The sequence below is a fragment of the Balaenoptera acutorostrata genome, chromosome 11 (genome assembly GCF_949987535.1).
Source record: "Balaenoptera acutorostrata chromosome 11, mBalAcu1.1, whole genome shotgun sequence".
Taxonomy (NCBI): Eukaryota; Metazoa; Chordata; class Mammalia; order Artiodactyla; family Balaenopteridae; genus Balaenoptera; species Balaenoptera acutorostrata.
In genome coordinates this window covers 21,826,126-21,843,276 of record NC_080074.1, presented here as the reverse complement: position 1 = coordinate 21,843,276, position 17,151 = coordinate 21,826,126, and the positions used below count along the sequence as shown (strand labels likewise).

General features: G+C 40.9%; 1 protein-coding gene across 2 annotated transcripts in view; it reads left to right on the top strand.

The window, feature by feature from the left end:
* Positions 1-17,151, top strand: part of SLC17A8 (solute carrier family 17 member 8) — a 49,270-nt gene that overhangs the window by 10,694 nt on the left and 21,425 nt on the right. For both annotated transcript variants that reach the window (XM_028167208.1, XM_007165824.1), the window contains exons 2-4: positions 7,104-7,356; positions 14,737-14,855; positions 16,648-16,762. In XM_028167208.1, the coding sequence (XP_028023009.1) occupies positions 7,104-7,356; positions 14,737-14,855; positions 16,648-16,762 (487 nt within the window). The remainder of the gene's footprint in view (positions 1-7,103; positions 7,357-14,736; positions 14,856-16,647; positions 16,763-17,151) is intronic.

The following is a 17,151-nucleotide window of genomic DNA, read 5'->3' as shown; positions in this document are numbered from 1 at the left end:
GTGTAGAAGGTAGTCAATATCCTTCAACTTCCTTCCTTCTTCCAGTAGAGTAGCGACTCGATGATTATGTGAAAAACAATCTGATGTAAATGTGAGCCTTTGGAAGGCAAATTAGAATACTGTATTAGTCTGCTCTGGTTGACAAAACAAAGTACCACAGACTGGGTAGAAACTTATTTTCTCACAGTTTTGGAAGATTTTGGAACTCCAAAATCAAGGTGTTGGCAGGCTTGGTTTCCTCTGAGGCCTCTCCTCTTGGCCTGTAGATGGCTGCCTTCTTTCTGTGTGCTCACAGGACCTTTACTCTGGTGATGTGCTCTCCTGGTGTCTCTTTGTGTGTCCAGGTTTCCTCCTCTTGTAATGACACAAGTCATATTGGATTAGGGCCCACCCATATGGGCCCTTATTTAATGTTAATTACCTCTTTAAAGGCCCTTTCTCCAAATACAGTCACATTCTGAGGTGCTGGGGGTTAGGATTTAAGTAAATAAAGGGACTTCCCTCGTGGTCCAGTGGTTGAGACTTCACCTTCCAAGGCGGGGGGTCCAGGTTTGATCCCTTGTCAGGGAGCTAAGATCCCACATGCCTTGTGGCCAAAAAATCAAAACATAAAACAGAAGCAATATTGTAACAAATTCAATAAAGACTTTAAAAATGGTTCACATCAAAAAATATATATCTTTAAAAAAAAAGAGTAAGTAAATAAACTTTTTAAAGTCATAAAATGATCTTTAGTTCTACTCAATTTGTGCTCCATATATAGAACTCATTACCTGCAAAACAAAACCAAATCTCCATGATTACTGGAACATTTGAATTGGAAGTATAGTTCTGCAGGTACTTAAAGGCCAGTTAGCATATCTTAAGCAGTTATACTCCTGGGGCTTGATTGTTTATTGGACAGTTGTTTTTGTGAACCGTGGACCTGTACTTGTCTAGTATATAAAGAGCCAGCAGCCCAGCCCACAGACTGCAGCTATCTGTATTTGGAGAAACAGCAACGATGAATGTCACCCTAGAAAGAATGAAGATTCTCTGATCTAAAAGACCAGCTGCAGGCAAACATCAATAGAAAACCAAATATGATAAGCAGCACTTATGAATGATTGAAGTCCTCTACTTCTTAAGAAGGGAGTTCCTTTTTCTCATTTATTCTTTTAACCCCAAACCCCTTTAAAAAAAAATAACGTCACTGGGCAGGGATGAATAGATGCTTACCTCTGTCTGTAAAAGCTGTAAGTCAGGGGTGATGCCCAAAATTGATCCCTCAGTTCCATTCAGTTGACTGAGGATTCATGTGTCCAGGCACCATGATGAGCCCTAGGAATAAAGATGAGGAAGAAATGGCTCCTGCCCTCAACATGCTCACAGTCTATTGGAGAGAACTTCATTCATTCATGTTCTCAAATCAACACATATTTACTCCACACCTACTGGGCTGATGACAACAAATAACTAACTCCATGTGATAAGTGCACTAATAGAGGAAAGTATAAAACATTTAGGCAGCATCAGGGATGGTACAGTCCCTAACATTGAAGCAATACCTACTCATTTACTGGTGGTAATATTTTCCTCTTGGTAGTGTAGGCTCATTTAATCTTAACAACAACTCTGTGAGATAAATATTATATTCATTTTACAGAAGAGGAAATGTGAGATTCAGAAAGGCCAAGCTACTTGCCCAAAGTCACACAGCTAGTATATATGTGGCAGAGCTGGCGATCAAACCTGGGTTAGCTGACTGCCACAAAGCCCGGTTTGTTCTATTAAGCAGGGTGAGGTAGTTCGGAATCTTCCTCTCTGAGCAACTTGGCTGTACAAGTTATGTCTCACCATTTTTCTGTTTTTAAAACAAACCAAATCTAACTGTGGTGGAAATGAAGTTTCAGTTGATATAGGGGTGCCCCTCCTGCCACACCCAGGATGTGCAAAGGAGTCACAAACAACTCTGGAACTTCCTCTAGTGGTTGACCCATGCTCATTCCTGGTCCCATGGTCACGTGAAGCCTGGTGACTCAGCTGCCACTTCAGGCAAGAGAAACTGAAACTGAAGGAAATCTACCCCCATGCTGTTGTGTCCTCCCTCTGGAAGCTCTTAGGACATCCCAGGTGGCGCCATGCACTCAGAGGATGCTTGTGTTGGTTCAGGTCCTCTAAGAAGCAGATGCTAAAACTGGAACAGATGCACAAGAGATTTACTGAGGGAAAAGGGGGAGGAGCTATGGGAGCCTGGGAGAGCATTCAGACCACCACGCTATCTGCATAAGAGAGAGGGAAAGAAGAAAGTTTAGGTAGGAAGAGTCTCAGACTCCACCACGGTACTAGGAAGTTTTGGCAAGGTCATTGGGGAGTCCTGCCTCTTGCAGGAAAGGGTCTGCCTTAAATCACTGCTGTGCTCAGTGCTTGCTGGAGAGCAGCCTGTGACAGTGTGGTCCTCGAGTCAAAGCCCTGGTGCACTCAGAGCACAGCAGCTGGGTCTGTCTTCAGTTAAACTCCTCAAGACCCCACAGTGCCTGAAAATGTTAGTCTGTATTACTTTTCATCCAAAGCATCTGCATGCATATAGAGAGATGCTAAGCTTGTGAATGGTAACAATTTTATTAATAGCAATAATAATACTACTCACCATGTATTAATAGAAAGATCTTTTATGTACCAGGCACTGCACTAAATAATTTACATGCATCATATCATTTAATCATTAAAACAACCTTATGAGATAGCTATGATCACTAACCCATTTTAGAGATGGCGATTGTTATGAACTGAATTGTGTCCCCCCCAAATTTGTATGTTGAAGTCCTAATTCCTGGTATGTTTTTTTTTGTGTGTGTTGGAAAACAGTTTATTTATTTTTAATAATAAAGATAGGAAGGAATTACCCTGAAGTATTGATACTTATCGCCATGTTATGCAAATATAGGCAGTTTTTCTGCTTCTTACTTTCAGATAAAACACAGACGTATAAACTTATTTTTATAACCTGATAATTATTATAAAAAAGGAAAAAGTGAACAAGTTGAATAGTCAGCTTCTAAAGGAGGAACTAGCTCATAAAACTTAAATGTTTAAACACACTACACAGTAAATAAGTTCTTACCATATATATAAAAACATCAGCAGATGAAATTTGAAGTTAGTATCCCAAGAATTGCAGCCCCCAGCCTTCATCTAATCCCTGGTGAGGAATATGTATTTGGAGATAGGGTCTTTAGAGAGGCAATTACATTAAAATGAGATAATTAATTTGGACCCTAATCCATGTGACTGGTGTCCTTATAAGAAGAGGAAATTTGGACACAGAGGGACACAGATATACACAGAGGGAAGATGATGTGAAGATACAAGGAGAAGACAGACATCTACAAGCCAAGGAATGAAGCTTCAGAAGGAAGCTTGGCAATACCTTAATCTTGGACTTCTGGCCTCCAGAACAGTGAGAAAATAAAGTTTTGTTGTTTAAACCACTCAGTCTGTGGTACTTTGATATGGCAGCTCTGGCAAACTAATACCAGAATACTGTGGCTTCAAGTGGTCAAGTAACTTAGAGCCAAAGTCACAAAACTGGCACAGGGGTGAAACAGCATTCAGCCTCTCTCATTCCAGAGCCCTTTCTCTTAAATATTCTCCTCTACTGGGTCATCCATGGTGACTGGGCTACAAAGTAAGAGATGACAAGGTGACTCAGGAAGATCACTGAGACAGAACACAGCCTGGTGAGCTGGGAAACTCACATGAAAGGGAACTTGGCCGGACAGGCAGGAGAAAGTCTTCACATCCTGCCCCTACCCTCTACTGGCTCTGTGGTCTTGACCAATCCACTCTTGCTTTCTGAACTACAGTTATAATTTGTGTCAAATGGAAGCATTAGATTTCCTGTCTCACTGAGCTGTTCTAACCATAGAATAAGATCATTATATGAAAGTGTAGGGAGAGGAAAGGGCAGAGGGAAAGAACTGAATTTGCTTCATACAAATATTAGTGTAGTTGTTATATATTATCTATGTTTTAGTGAATATTAATATTATTATAATAATGTTTCAATATTAGAGCATCAGTTTTCCATTCTATTCAAATTATATATGTTCTGATGCCAGAAATTCATGATGACCACTGGGGCTGCACATTATAAACAGTTTTATGATCCAAATAACTCTTAGACACCAATATAAATGGCAATAAATGGCATTAATGCTCAGCCCAGCAGAGTGGGCTCATTGAATGGTTATGAGGATTAATGTAATAAAAATAGCTGGCATATATTGAGTTTTCACATGTGTCAAGTTCTGTTCTAAATGATCTAATATAATAATTCACTTATGACAATCCTAAGAACAATCCCATGAAGAAGAAACTATTATTATAATTCTTAGGTTACAGATGAGAAAACTGAAGCCCAGAGAGGTTAACTAGGCCAAAGTCACACAGCTAAGTAAAAAGAAGAGTAAAAATTAAAACTAAGGGACACTGGTTCCTAGACTTGACATAGATTGGAGAAGAAATGCATCCAGGATGTCACCAAGTTTTTTGCCTGAGCAACCAAAGGAACAAACTTGTCATTACTTGGGATGGGAAAGACTTCAGGAATTAATTTCTTTTAGGGGAACTCAGTTTGGATATGTTAAGTTTGAGATGCTGATCGTGTGTCCAAGAAGATGTCAAGTAAGTCTAGATATGAAAATTGGGATCTGTCAGCATATGCATGGTATCTGTAGCCCAGAGGCAGAGTGAGGTCACCCAGAAAGTACAGATAGACAACAAAAGAGATCTATGAACTGAGTCCTGGATATCCAAGTGTTTACAGGTTGAGGAAGTAGGGAATCTGCTTAAGGGATAAAACAGAAGGAGTGGTCAGGGAATTAGGAGGAACACCAAGTGAGTGTGGTTTCTGTGAAGGAAACAAAGTAGTCAAGGAAGAAAGAGTAATCAGTAGTGTCAAGTGATGCTGATAGGTTGAATAGATGAGGACTGAAAATGGCCTTTGGGTTGAGCCACATAGAGGGCATTGATGACCTTAAGAAGAACAGTTTTGGTGGACAGGTTGGGGGATACCTCGTTGGAGTGGGTCCAAGAGAGAATGAGACAAAGGGAAGTGAAGACAGTGACTTCCAATTTTTTTTTTATAAAAGGAAGGTGAGAAATAGGGGAGTAGCTGAAAGAGAAAGTGTTTTTACTTCAAATGTTAATGTGGGACAAATAAGAGCATATTTGTAGACAATAAGAATGATCTAGTAGAGAGGAAAAATAATTGATTAAGTATGGGGGTAGGGATTTCCTTGAGTAGATGAGAGGCGATGAGATCTAGTGCCCAGGGAGGGAGGTTGGCCTTAGCTAGATGCATGGACAACCATAGAAAAAAGGTAGAACAAATTAGCATAAATGCAGGTAGGTAGATAGGTACACAGGGAGGTTGCTGAAGTTCTCTTCTGATTACTTCCATATTCTTGCACATTTATTTAGCTACCACTCTGAGTTCACACATTGAAAATGAAAGCTCTTTTCCTGTTTTACTATTGCTCTTCACCTTGATTTCAACAAAACCTACATCATCCAGCAAATATAGCTGCTTGTGTATGTGTCTTTCTTCCCAAACAGCCTAAGAACTGAAGAAGGGCAGAGACCATGTCCCCTTCTTTATTGTTCCCTAACACTCAGCACAGTGCCTGACACACAGTAGGCACTCAATAAATATTTGATGAACTGAATTAAATCCAGTACATTTGCTTCTCTCTACATGTGCTTTAACCTCATTTGCTTGAGTCATAAAAAGCTACCAAGATTATCTCTTCTGTGAATTGGTGGGCAAATTATTTGTGTTTCAGTCTGGTCTGTATTAGCTATTAGTGAATATGATACTCAGGAAAACGTATAAGCTTTGCTTATTTTTACAAAGACTTGAAACTTAATTGGGCATCCTCAGAAGGGTTACAATATGTGAGAGGATGCATACAGCTCCTTTTATAATTGACAGATTGCGTTCAGTTTGCCCAATTACTCTTTTCTTTAAAGAAGAGAGTAAATTTACTGTAATAGACATACCATAATCTGAATTTATAGAACTCAGTGAGAAATCCTACCATCTGGTTAAAAACTGTCAGAAAATCTCCTCCTTAGAAGAACCACCTAAGGAAGAAAGGATACACAACCAGTTGGTTGTGTGCTGTAATAGGAAATGTGTCTCCCTACCTCCATCTAGTATTTTATTAAGACTTAGAAAAAGAGGAAGAAAGAAAAACATCTGCATTAATTTTCTACTGTATATCTTTTTAGCAAGCTTCAAGTGACATTAAAATTAAGGTCAAACATAATAGTTAGCTGGGTCATGCAATGTGGATGAAGTCTATGGATACTCTTTCAGCAGGAAGTTCAGTAAAGCATATATATTTTTTTAAATAAATTTATTTATTTTATTTATTTATTTTTGGCTGGGCTGGGTCTTCGTTGCTGTGCGTGGGCTTTCTCTAGTTGCAGTGAGTGAGGGCTACTCTTCGTTGTGGTGCGCGGGCTTCTCAATGTGGCGGCTTCTCTTTGTTGCCGAGCACGGGCTCTAGGTGCACGGGCTTCAGTAGTTGTGGCATGTGGGCTCAGTAGTTGTGGCTCGCAGGCTCTAGAGTGCAGGCTCAGTAGTTGTTGCACATGGGCTTAGTTGCTCCGCGGCATGTGGGATCTTCCCAGACCAGGGCTTGAACCCATGTCCCCTGCATTAGCAGGTGGATTCTTAACCACTGCGTCACCAGGGAAGTCCCAAGCATATTGTTGAGGACACAAACTCTGGACTTGGGCTTGCATCCCGCCATAGATGACTTAGCTTCCTCATGTATAAAAGGACAAGATAGCACGATCTACCTCATGGGGTTGTTATGAGATTAAAACAACTTAATGCCTATAAGGGTGCAATATGATATCCAGACTATCAGTAATTTTAGCAATTATAATTTATTTTAGTAATAATGATGATGATGACGTTAAAAAATGCAGGGTGCATCCTACTCTGGGTTTCCTTTTTTCTATCTTGGTACACTTTTTCTTTTTTTGTAGTACACTTTGTTTTTTTCTGTAATCCTGGTCTTTCTTCTCTGCGCATTCTTTTTCCACTGTAGGAAAATCGATGGGACCAGTGAGGAAGAAGGTAACATTGAGCTGAATGAAGAAGGAAGGCCAGTGCAGACGTCCAGGCAGAGCCCCCCACTCTGTGACTGCCACTGCTGTGGCCTCCCCAAGCGCTACATCATTGCCATCATGAGCGGGCTGGGATTCTGCATTTCCTTTGGGATTCGGTGCAACCTTGGAGTTGCCATTGTGGAAATGGTCAACAACAACACTATATATGTTGATGGAAAACCGGAAATTCAGGTCAGTGTCTGTCTATGGTGGGAGTTCTTTCAGCCATGGCTGTATTAATGTTTTAAATTCTTAAAATAAAACACATAGGATTATAAAGGAAACCCGTCATTTTAAAATACAGATATCGGTCTTCCCTGGTGGCGCAGTGGTTAAGAATCTGCCTGCCAATGCAGGGGACATGGGTTCGAGCCCTGGTCCGGGAAGATCCCACATGCCATGGAGCAACTAAGCCAGTGAGCCACAACTACTGAGCCTGCACTCTAGAGCCTGCAAACCACAACTACTGAGCCCACATGCCACAACTACTGAAGCCCGTTCACCTAGAGCCCGTGCTGTGCAACAAGAGAAGCCACTGCAATGAGAAGCCTGCACACCACAATGAAGAGTAGCCCCCGCTAGCCACAACTAGAGAAAAGCCTGCACGCAGCAATGAAGACCCAATGCAGCCAAAAATAAAATAAATAAAATAAATAAATTAAAAAAAAATAAAGCAAAACAATAAAATAAAATAAAATACAGATACCAAAATATTTAAAAATCGAATTTGTGATATAGAAACATGTAGGCTTCTTTATGAACATGTTAGATGGCAAACTCTAGCAATGGGTCTAATAATTACTGTAATTTTGAAGTCTGAAGGAGAAGCAATAGTTTGAGATAGCAGCAACAACCATCATGTGATATGAACATATTTATAATTTCCACTAGTAACAGAGTCACAGGTACTGATAAGTGACTGGTGTTTGTTTCCTACATTCATAATTACAGGAAATGCTAAAGTTTAGTTAGTGGAAATAAAGATGCTGATTTTTCCCCATCCAAGTTCATAGATCCACATGGTTCCATCCACGGACTCTAGGTTAAGAAACCCTGGTAAAAAGGTAAAGCATGGGGTGAGCATCAAGAGAAGGAGGCAGCAAGTAAAGTGGGGTTAGGCTTGCAGAGCCTGCTAAGCCATGCGGGGAGATAGGGGTGGGCTTTAAGCAAAGAAGTGGTGCGGTCAAATCCATGCTCCAGAATGATCACTGCCCAGCCAGTCATCTCCCGGTGGATTGGGATTGGAGTGAGTGGAGGCAGAAGGCCCAGTTCAAAGGCTGTTGTAGTCATAAGCACTTAAATGCTTTAAGCACTCTGATGTCACTTAAATAGTATTGTTTTTATGAATCACTGGAAAGATAAAATCTGGTTTGTTTTTTAAATGGTAGGCCTAGAGACGTATTGAAATTATGGGAGAATAAAACGAAAATGTATGCCCAGTGCATACCCAACATATACGTGTTTCATTGTATTGAACACACACACAGGAGTGACGCATGTGGAAATCCATCTGTTTGCAGAGAGACAGCTAATAGTTCTCTGGTTCCTGCCCATATTTGGGGAAACATTTATTTATTTATTTATTTATAAAATTTATTTATTTTTGGCTGTGTTGGGTCTTCGTTGCTGTGCGCGGACTTTCTCTAGTTGCAGCGAGCGGGGCTACTCTTCGTTGTGGTGTGCAGGCTTCTCATTGCAGTGGCTTCTCTTGTTGCAGAGCACAGTCTCTAGGCGCATGGGTTTCAGTAGTTGTGGCACACAGGCTCAGTAGTTGTGGCTCCCAGGCTCAGTAGTTGTGGCTCACGGGCCCAGTTGCTCTGCGGCATGTGGGATCTTCCCGGACCAGGGCTCAAACCCGTGTCCCCTGCATTGGTAGGCGGATTCTTAACCACTGCCCCACCAGGGAAGCCCTGGGGAAACATTTATATCAGAATTTTCCAAACTGCTGTCTGGAAATCATTGTTCTGTAGGCTGTGCTGTGAAGAAGGTGTCTTATGAACTGGGAGCCTTTACTGTGCTGTGTCCTATGAGAATCTCCAAGAGGGAGCTGTGGTGTGCGTTGTTTCCTGGACTTGACTGCAGAATGCTTTCTTTCATGCCTCATCTGTTTCTTGACAGAAACTGTTCCAGCATTACGTGGAGCAGTTTCTGTCAAGCACTGGTTTGAGAACATTTGATTTCAATTCATTAAAAAGAAGTCTTTAGTTGGCCGGCAGGTTTTTTGTTTTTTGTTTTTTTCCTTTTTCTTTTTAGCTAAGAGATTATTCTGCCAGAAGAAAAGGGTACCATGGAGATTCTTCTAACGATTCTGTTTTTGATGCCACAGCTGAATCTGTTTTAAAAGGATATCCTGGTTGTTTATTTTGAGGCGGGGAGGGAGGGCAGTAGAGGTGTGAGGGGGCATGTCATGCATTTTAAAAATAAAGAATGATGTATATTAGTGAGGTTTCAGATGTGTATCACATGTATTCTGGCAGCCTTTTGTGAGCAAGGGCAGCTAATTAAACTCATCTGCTGAGGCCCGGATCAAAATGAGATGCTGATTTGCACTTGTTTGTTGCCTGAAAAGATAGCCCTAGGTCAGCAGAATTTACTTGGAGGTATATGGAAAAGACATTTTGATAAACTTAAGGAACAATGCTGTGTGTGCTCTCTAGTTTCTATGGTTTTGCCCTCTGGAGTCTTAGAGAAACTGATTAAGATCTAAAATATGCTTTACATCATTTTCCCTGGCCTTATAAGTAGGAGTTTAGTAGCATTTCAGAAGTTCCAATTTATAGCAGGCCATTTCTCTCTTATCCACATAGAACAAAGCTTAGATATCATCTGAGCATGTTCAGCCCGATGACAAAGATTTCACTAAGTGTATTACAAAAGGCTCTCAATGGCTGGTATATTTGTTTGGTTGGTTTTATGGGAGAAAAACTAGATATTTTGCACTGAGATATTTTAAAATCTTCATTTTCAGCAGAGGGAGAGAAGTAAGCAGTGTGAATTGGTAGGTCTTGCAAATAAATGGCATATATTCTATTAGTGGTATAAAGGGTAGTTTTAGTTGATGTGTGAGTAATCATTTTTAGTTTAATAATTATGAGTTTTAAAACACGTGAATCACTTAGAACAGTGTCTGGCATGTGGTGAGCAATAAATGACTGAAGTTTGAGCAACTTTGAGATTGGTTCCCATTACCCTCAGGAAAAACCCAAACTCTTTCTCATGAATCGTGAGCCCTGTAGGGTTAAGAAGAATTGGGCTTTGGAATTGGCCAGACATGGTTTCAGACTTGACCCTTGTTTATTAGCTCTGGGACCTTGAGCAAGTTGCCCTTCTGTCTTGGTCAGGGATTGCTGGTTGCAAAGAATAGAACTGCAGGGAGACCAGCTCAAGTTAAGAAGGAAATTACAGTGGGGCTATAGGGGATCTCACGAAAGTGAAGGGCAGAAAGCAGAGCTGCTGTGTATGTTTGTGCAGTCTGCGCCCTGGACAGGGGAGCCCAGCCTGAGGTGGGACTAAAATCCAGGCTGTACCCCACTGTGGGGAGGAAAAGGGGCCAGGAAGGGCAGAGTGGAGCTGGACCTCACGGGAACTAGGAAATCCTTAGCTTAGTCTCCAACTTGCTTGCTGTGCAGTGTCTTGCATCTGCTTCTCTCTGAGTCTGCTCCATTCTCCCAGGTCTCTCCATGGACTGTTGTTTTTGTTTTTTCCTTTTCTTTTTTTAAAAAACATTTATTTATTTATTTTCGGCTGCGTCGGGTCTTAGTTGCTGCACACAGGCTCTTTGTTGTGGCGCACGGGCTTCTCTCTAGTTGTGCCGCGTGGGTGACCGAGCACGTGGGCTCGGTAGTTGCGTTGCATGGACTTAGTTACCCCACGGCATGTGGGATCTCAGTTCCCTGACCAGGGATCGAACCCGTGTCCCCTGCATTGGAAGGCGGATTCTTAACCACTGGACCACCAGGGAAATCCTTTTTTTTCTTTTTCCATGGCTTCTCACTGCCCTCCAAAGCTGAAGTTCTTTGAGCCGTTGCCTTGCTGGGGAGCTGACTTACTTGGCGCTGACTCCAATGGGACTTGTTTCAATTCAAGTGTTCAGTATTGTCTAACTAGAATTTCTGGGTTCAGGTTAGAGAGAGAGAGAGACAGGTGGGCTGAGTCCATCCGATGCCTTGCCTCCCTCTGCTCAGGTGTCCAGTCACAGGGGAGAGGCCCATGGCTCTGGGGGAGGAGGAGAATCCTCTTAGAAGGAAACGTGTGTAGGGAGCCAGGAACTGGCATTTCTAGCAATTCTTTGCTGATCCTCATTGCCTTATTGTGAAATGGGAATAAAAGGCCTGCTTTACAGATCAAATGAGATAATCTGGCACCAATGTATTAAATACCTATATTACTTTCCTAAGGCTGCTGTAACAAATTACCACAAACATGGTGGCTTAAAACAATAGGAACTTAGTCTCTCATATCTGGGGAGACCAGAAGTCCGAATCAAAGTGTCAGCAGGTCCACACTTCCTCCAAAGGCTTTAGGGGAGGATCCTTCCTTGCTTCTTCCAGCTTCTGGTGGCTCCAGGCGTTCCTTGGCTTGTGGCAGCATCACTCCAATCTCTACTTCCGTCTTCACATGGCCTTCTTTCTGTGTACCTTCTCTTATGTCTCTAATCTCCCCCTGCCTTTCTCTTACAAGAACACATCATTGGATTTAGGGCCCAGCTAGATGATCCAGGAAAACTCATCTCAAGATCCTTGACTTTATCACATCAGCAAAACCCTTTTCTCGAATAAGGCAGCATTCATAGATTCTGGGGATTTTGTGCATATATCTTTTGGGACCCTTTTTTCAGCCTAACACAGTACCTGACACAGTGCTTGGCTTATAATAATAGTTCAGACATGAGGCCATTATGATTCTAATGGGCTCAAATGATAATGAAAGTCAGTTCTCGGCAGGCACAAGTGCTCTTCTTCAGGTATCACTTCCCAAATGGACAGAAGCACCATCTCGTCAGAGAGAAAGACATGAGCAAGGGACAAGGTGACTGACAATTAGCTGCTGGTTGAAGTGGATCCCTCTGTCTCGGATCCTTGGATTCTTGGGGCATTCTGTGACTCAAGGCAAAGAAGTCCAGTCTCTATTTCTCAGTGAGAAAGTCAAGTCTCCGCAGCAATGGAAAGAATATAGTTTTTTGGGTCAAGTAGGTAAGAGGGCTTGGTCTTGGCTCTTTTTATAACTGGTTGTATGACCTTGGGCAAGTAAATTAATCTTTCTAAGCCTCAATTTCCTCTTCTATAAAAAATGAGATAATAATAGTTACCGCTACGTGTTGTAAGGATTAGAAGAGGAAACACATGGAAAGTGACTTAAAACCATGTCCCTCTTCACTCAGTGCTTCCCTCTGTCTCTGAGTAAAAGCCAAGGTCCTTATGATGAGTTAAAGGGCCCTTCATCATTTGAACCTCTCTTATTTTAATGCTTATTATCCTCTTCCTCACGTTTACCCTCTAGCTCTACTGATATCTTGCCATTTCTCTAACACACAAGATGCATCCTTACCTCAGGGTCTTTGCACTTGCTATTTCTCTGCCTGGAAAGCTTTCTTTTCAGGTAATGAACAGCATGACTTGCTCCCTTTCTTCCTTTAGGACTTCAGTCTACAATCATCTCCTCACTGAAGCCTTTTCTGGCCACTCTCTAAAATTTCACCCTACTTCATTCCTACCCAACATTTCTGTCCCCTTCTCTGCTTTATTTTTTTCTTCTTATCACTGATCACCATCTAACTCAGTATGCACTTGTATACTTTCTGCCATTCCCACTGGCGTCTTTGTGAAAGTAGCAATTACTGTCATTGTTCACTGCCGTATCCCCAGTGCCTAGAACAATGTGTGGCATGAAGTAGCGTGAAATAAAAATTTGGTAAGCTGGTTTGAATGAATGATTGTTAGTTCCATTTTACTCTTGAGCTTCAACTTCCTAATCTGCAAAGTGGGAACTACAGTACAGAGCACAGGCCAATATTACCTGGACTGTGGTCTCCTCAAGGCAAAGGCAATACTTGTTTGAGTTTGTATTTATACTGTCTATCACCTGACCTGGTACACAGGAGGCATGAGGTGCATGTTGAATAAATGAGCAAATTATTATATAACAATTTGTGGGAAAATAAACTGTGATGAAAATTTATGAGATGTTGGGGACATCCCTGGTGGTCCAGTGGCTAAGACTCCGCACTCCCAATGCAGGGGGCCTGGGTTCGATCCCCGGTCGGGGAACTAGATCCTGCATGCATGCCGCAACTAAGTGTTTGCATGCTGCAACTAAGAAGTCCGCATACTGCAACTAAGAGGCCTGCATGCTGCAGCTAAGACCCGGTGCAGCCTAAATAAATAAATATTTTTTTAAAAAAAGAAAATTTATGAGATGTAGTATGTTGATAATTAAGAACCCTTACGCCATAATAGGAACATCTTGCACTTTGATATCAATGCTTTACAAAGCCATTCGTTTATTCATTCATTTGGCAAATCTTTACTTGCCCCTTCTCCGTTACAGGCATTTGATTCAGGTACTAAGGCTATAAAGTCAAAAGGACATGGCTGCCACCTTAGAGTTACTCGCCACCCCATGTGGGAGGTGGACACGTGAATGGCAAGTTCGAGAACAGTGTGGGTGCCATGGCTGCAAGAACAGAGGTCTGTGGACCAAGCCTAGGAAAATGACCACTTCAATTCAGGGCAGTTGAGGAGCTTCCTCAGAGGAGGGATATTTGTAGGGAGTCTGAAAAGGATGAGTTACTATGCCTGGGGAAGAAAGTGAGGAAAGGCTCTCTGACCCTCAAGAGTCACATTTTCAGTGACCTGAGAGTTGTGGAAGGGTATTTTGTTGTAATCATCATCATCATCATAACAACAACAATGGCTGCTAACATTTATTGAGACTACACTATGTTCCAGGCATTATCCTAATGTGTTAAGTGCAAAATCTCTAAGCAGAGGGATAACCTACTAGAAATATTTATGGTGTTTATCCCCACACATACTATAGGGAGGTAGAATAGGTTTTATTATCCTCATTATGAAACGAGAGACTTAAGACTCTCATTCCCTTTGTGCTGTCACTAAACTGGTAACTGAATAACCTAGCAAATAACCTAATAAACCTAGAATTTATTTTTTATTTTCTTTGCAAGTTGTTTTATTTTCTTCCTAGCACTCATCATTATTCTGTGTATATATATATACACACATATACGTATATATATATATATACACACACATACATGTATATATATACACACATATACGTATATATATATGCACATATACATGTATATCTATTTTTTTCTTTTTTAAAATTTGTACATAATCTCTCCTTTCTATCACTAGAATTTGAGTTCAGTGACAGCCAGGACTTTGTTTTGTCCTATATCCCAAGCACACAAGAGGCCCTCCATAAAATATTCTTTGAATAAAGGAGGGAAGGAAAGACCTCATGGGGTTACTGTGTAGGATGATCAGTGAATAATTATGGTCAAGTGTTTTCTTCCAAACACAACTGTATCTGATTTCTCATTTCCAGACAGCACAATTTAACTGGGATCCAGAGACGGTGGGCCTTATCCATGGATCTTTTTTCTGGGGTTATATTGTGACACAAATTCCAGGTGGTTTCATTTCAAATAAGTTTGCTGCTAACAGGTAAGATAAATTGATATGAGTGCTGCACAGATCATAATATGGCTTTGTACTCTTATAAAATCTGCATAACTGGCTCTCAATTTAGGGGTACAGAATGAAAGATAGAAGCCGTTCCTAAAGATGTGATTCACAGACATTGATCTTATATGATCCTGTTCTTGAGTCTCTTTTTGTTTACTTTTTTGTCTAATCTAATCTATCTTGCAATTCTTTAAATGATTATGTAATAAAAAGATCAATTGCATCCGAGTTAGGAGAAACAGTTCTTGGACCCTAAGTAACTCACTTGGTGACCTCTAATGAGTTCCTTTTTTCTCTGGGCCTCAGTTTCTTCATCTGTGAAATGAAACGTATTAGATTGTGTTTGAGCTGCCTTTGACCAATGACATTCTGTGATGCTCTGTACTGTGTTAATATCATCCTGTTCCATACAGGTTTTGTCATGTGAGTAGGAGGGACTAGTCTCTAGATTGCAAGATGTCTTTAATGCCCTTGAGATTCTATGGTAGGTGTTTGAGCAATTAAAAGTGGGTCCAAGACAAAATGAGCTGCTTCAAGGAGTAGTAAGTTCTCTGTCACTAAAGGTATTCAAGCAGAAATGATGGCCACCTGGGGGAGATGTAGTATGTATATGTACCAGAAAAGGAGTGTACTAATTATTTCCAAGTCTCTTCTAATTGTAATTGACTTTACATATGTGGATTTTGTGAAGTGTATACTTTATAAAGCAGTGTCTTTCAAACTCTAAAACAGAACTCATTAGATGGTAATAAAATCAATAGTGATTTACCAATGACCATTTTCTTAAAAAAAGAGGGAGAAATAGAAGAAAAGGTAATCAAATAGAACAAAATAGAATAGAAAATATCTTAGCTCATTGCACATTTAAGTATTAGTATTTGAAACTTGTTTCGGTTACATTTGTGTGTATCAGTGTGTTGAGTTGCAATATAAAATATATTTTGTTTTATGGATCAAGGACAAAAAAGTTTGAAAGTCATCCTGTATAAGCATGACTCATATTTACTTATGTTCTTGTCTAGTTTGTGTCCTTTATTGTCACTTACCTGTTGTATTCTTCTTAAAAAGTGATAAAATATTAGCTCTTATGGTCTCTGGGGTTACTACTTACACTTCTGCCCTAAGAAGAAATAACATATAATATGATTTCGCAGCATGTAAAAGGGGCTGAAGCATCACTAACACGTGTGAGAAAGGAAGAAAATGCTGCTGGCTGTCTTTTCCCAGGACACTCCTGTCCAGGCAGGGAGGAGAAGGCACACGGTACTTGGCAGAGAGTTGGGGCCTAAGACAGGTACACAGCCTGTCTTGTGCTTGGCTGGTCCCAGGACACAGCATGCTTCTCAGATAGTCAGTATCCCCATCTGGTAAAGTGAGAGCAGAATTGGGAAGCAGGAGACACAACCCAAATGTGCAGAAGTCATGAGGTAATGGTCAGAATGGATCAGTTGGGTAGAACCAAGAAGAATGGTGGGTCTCCAGCAAGCTTACCTCATGCTGGTCAATCTCCAGCTTCAGGATCTCATCTAGGCAGGACATCCCTGTACTGCCCAAAACCTTCCCATGATTGGTCCAGGGACTGGAGCTTGGAAATCAAAGCGGCCCAACAGTCTAGCTTGGAACACACCAGATCCTAACACAACATCTATTTCTCTTTCCATTAATTTCTATAGTGATCTTCCATAAACTGTTAGGTTTGTTCCTGATGTTTAACTAACATGCCACGTCCATCAGTGGGCCTGCCCAATAACACAGTGTTTTGGTCCCTCAGGGTCTTTGGAGCCGCCATCTTCTTAACATCGACCTTGAACATGTTCATTCCTTCTGCAGCCAGAGTACATTACGGATGTGTCATGTGTGTCAGAATTTTGCAAGGTCTAGTGGAGGTAAGAGATTCTTAACAAATTTTGATATTGCTGGAGACAGCATGGTCCTTTAGAAATTTCAGCTTTTGAAGAAAACCTCCTTTACTCAGTTTTCCTATCTTCCACCTTGTCCTGCTATCTGAACTCTCTGGCTATGATTACAATTATGAATACTTTAATTAAAATGCTTTGTATGATTCCAAATTTATTCCTAATAAAGGACCATTTCATAGAGGGAAGAATTTCAGATGAGCCAGGAGTGATCTTAGAGATCATCCAACCCCTTTCATTTAATAAAATTTGAAACTGAAAGCCCCAAACCTACAGTTCACATAGCAAGGGCTCTTTCCACTAAAACAGTTTAAATGGACTTATTAATAAATCTGTAAATTTCCAAGGGTGTAGTGTTA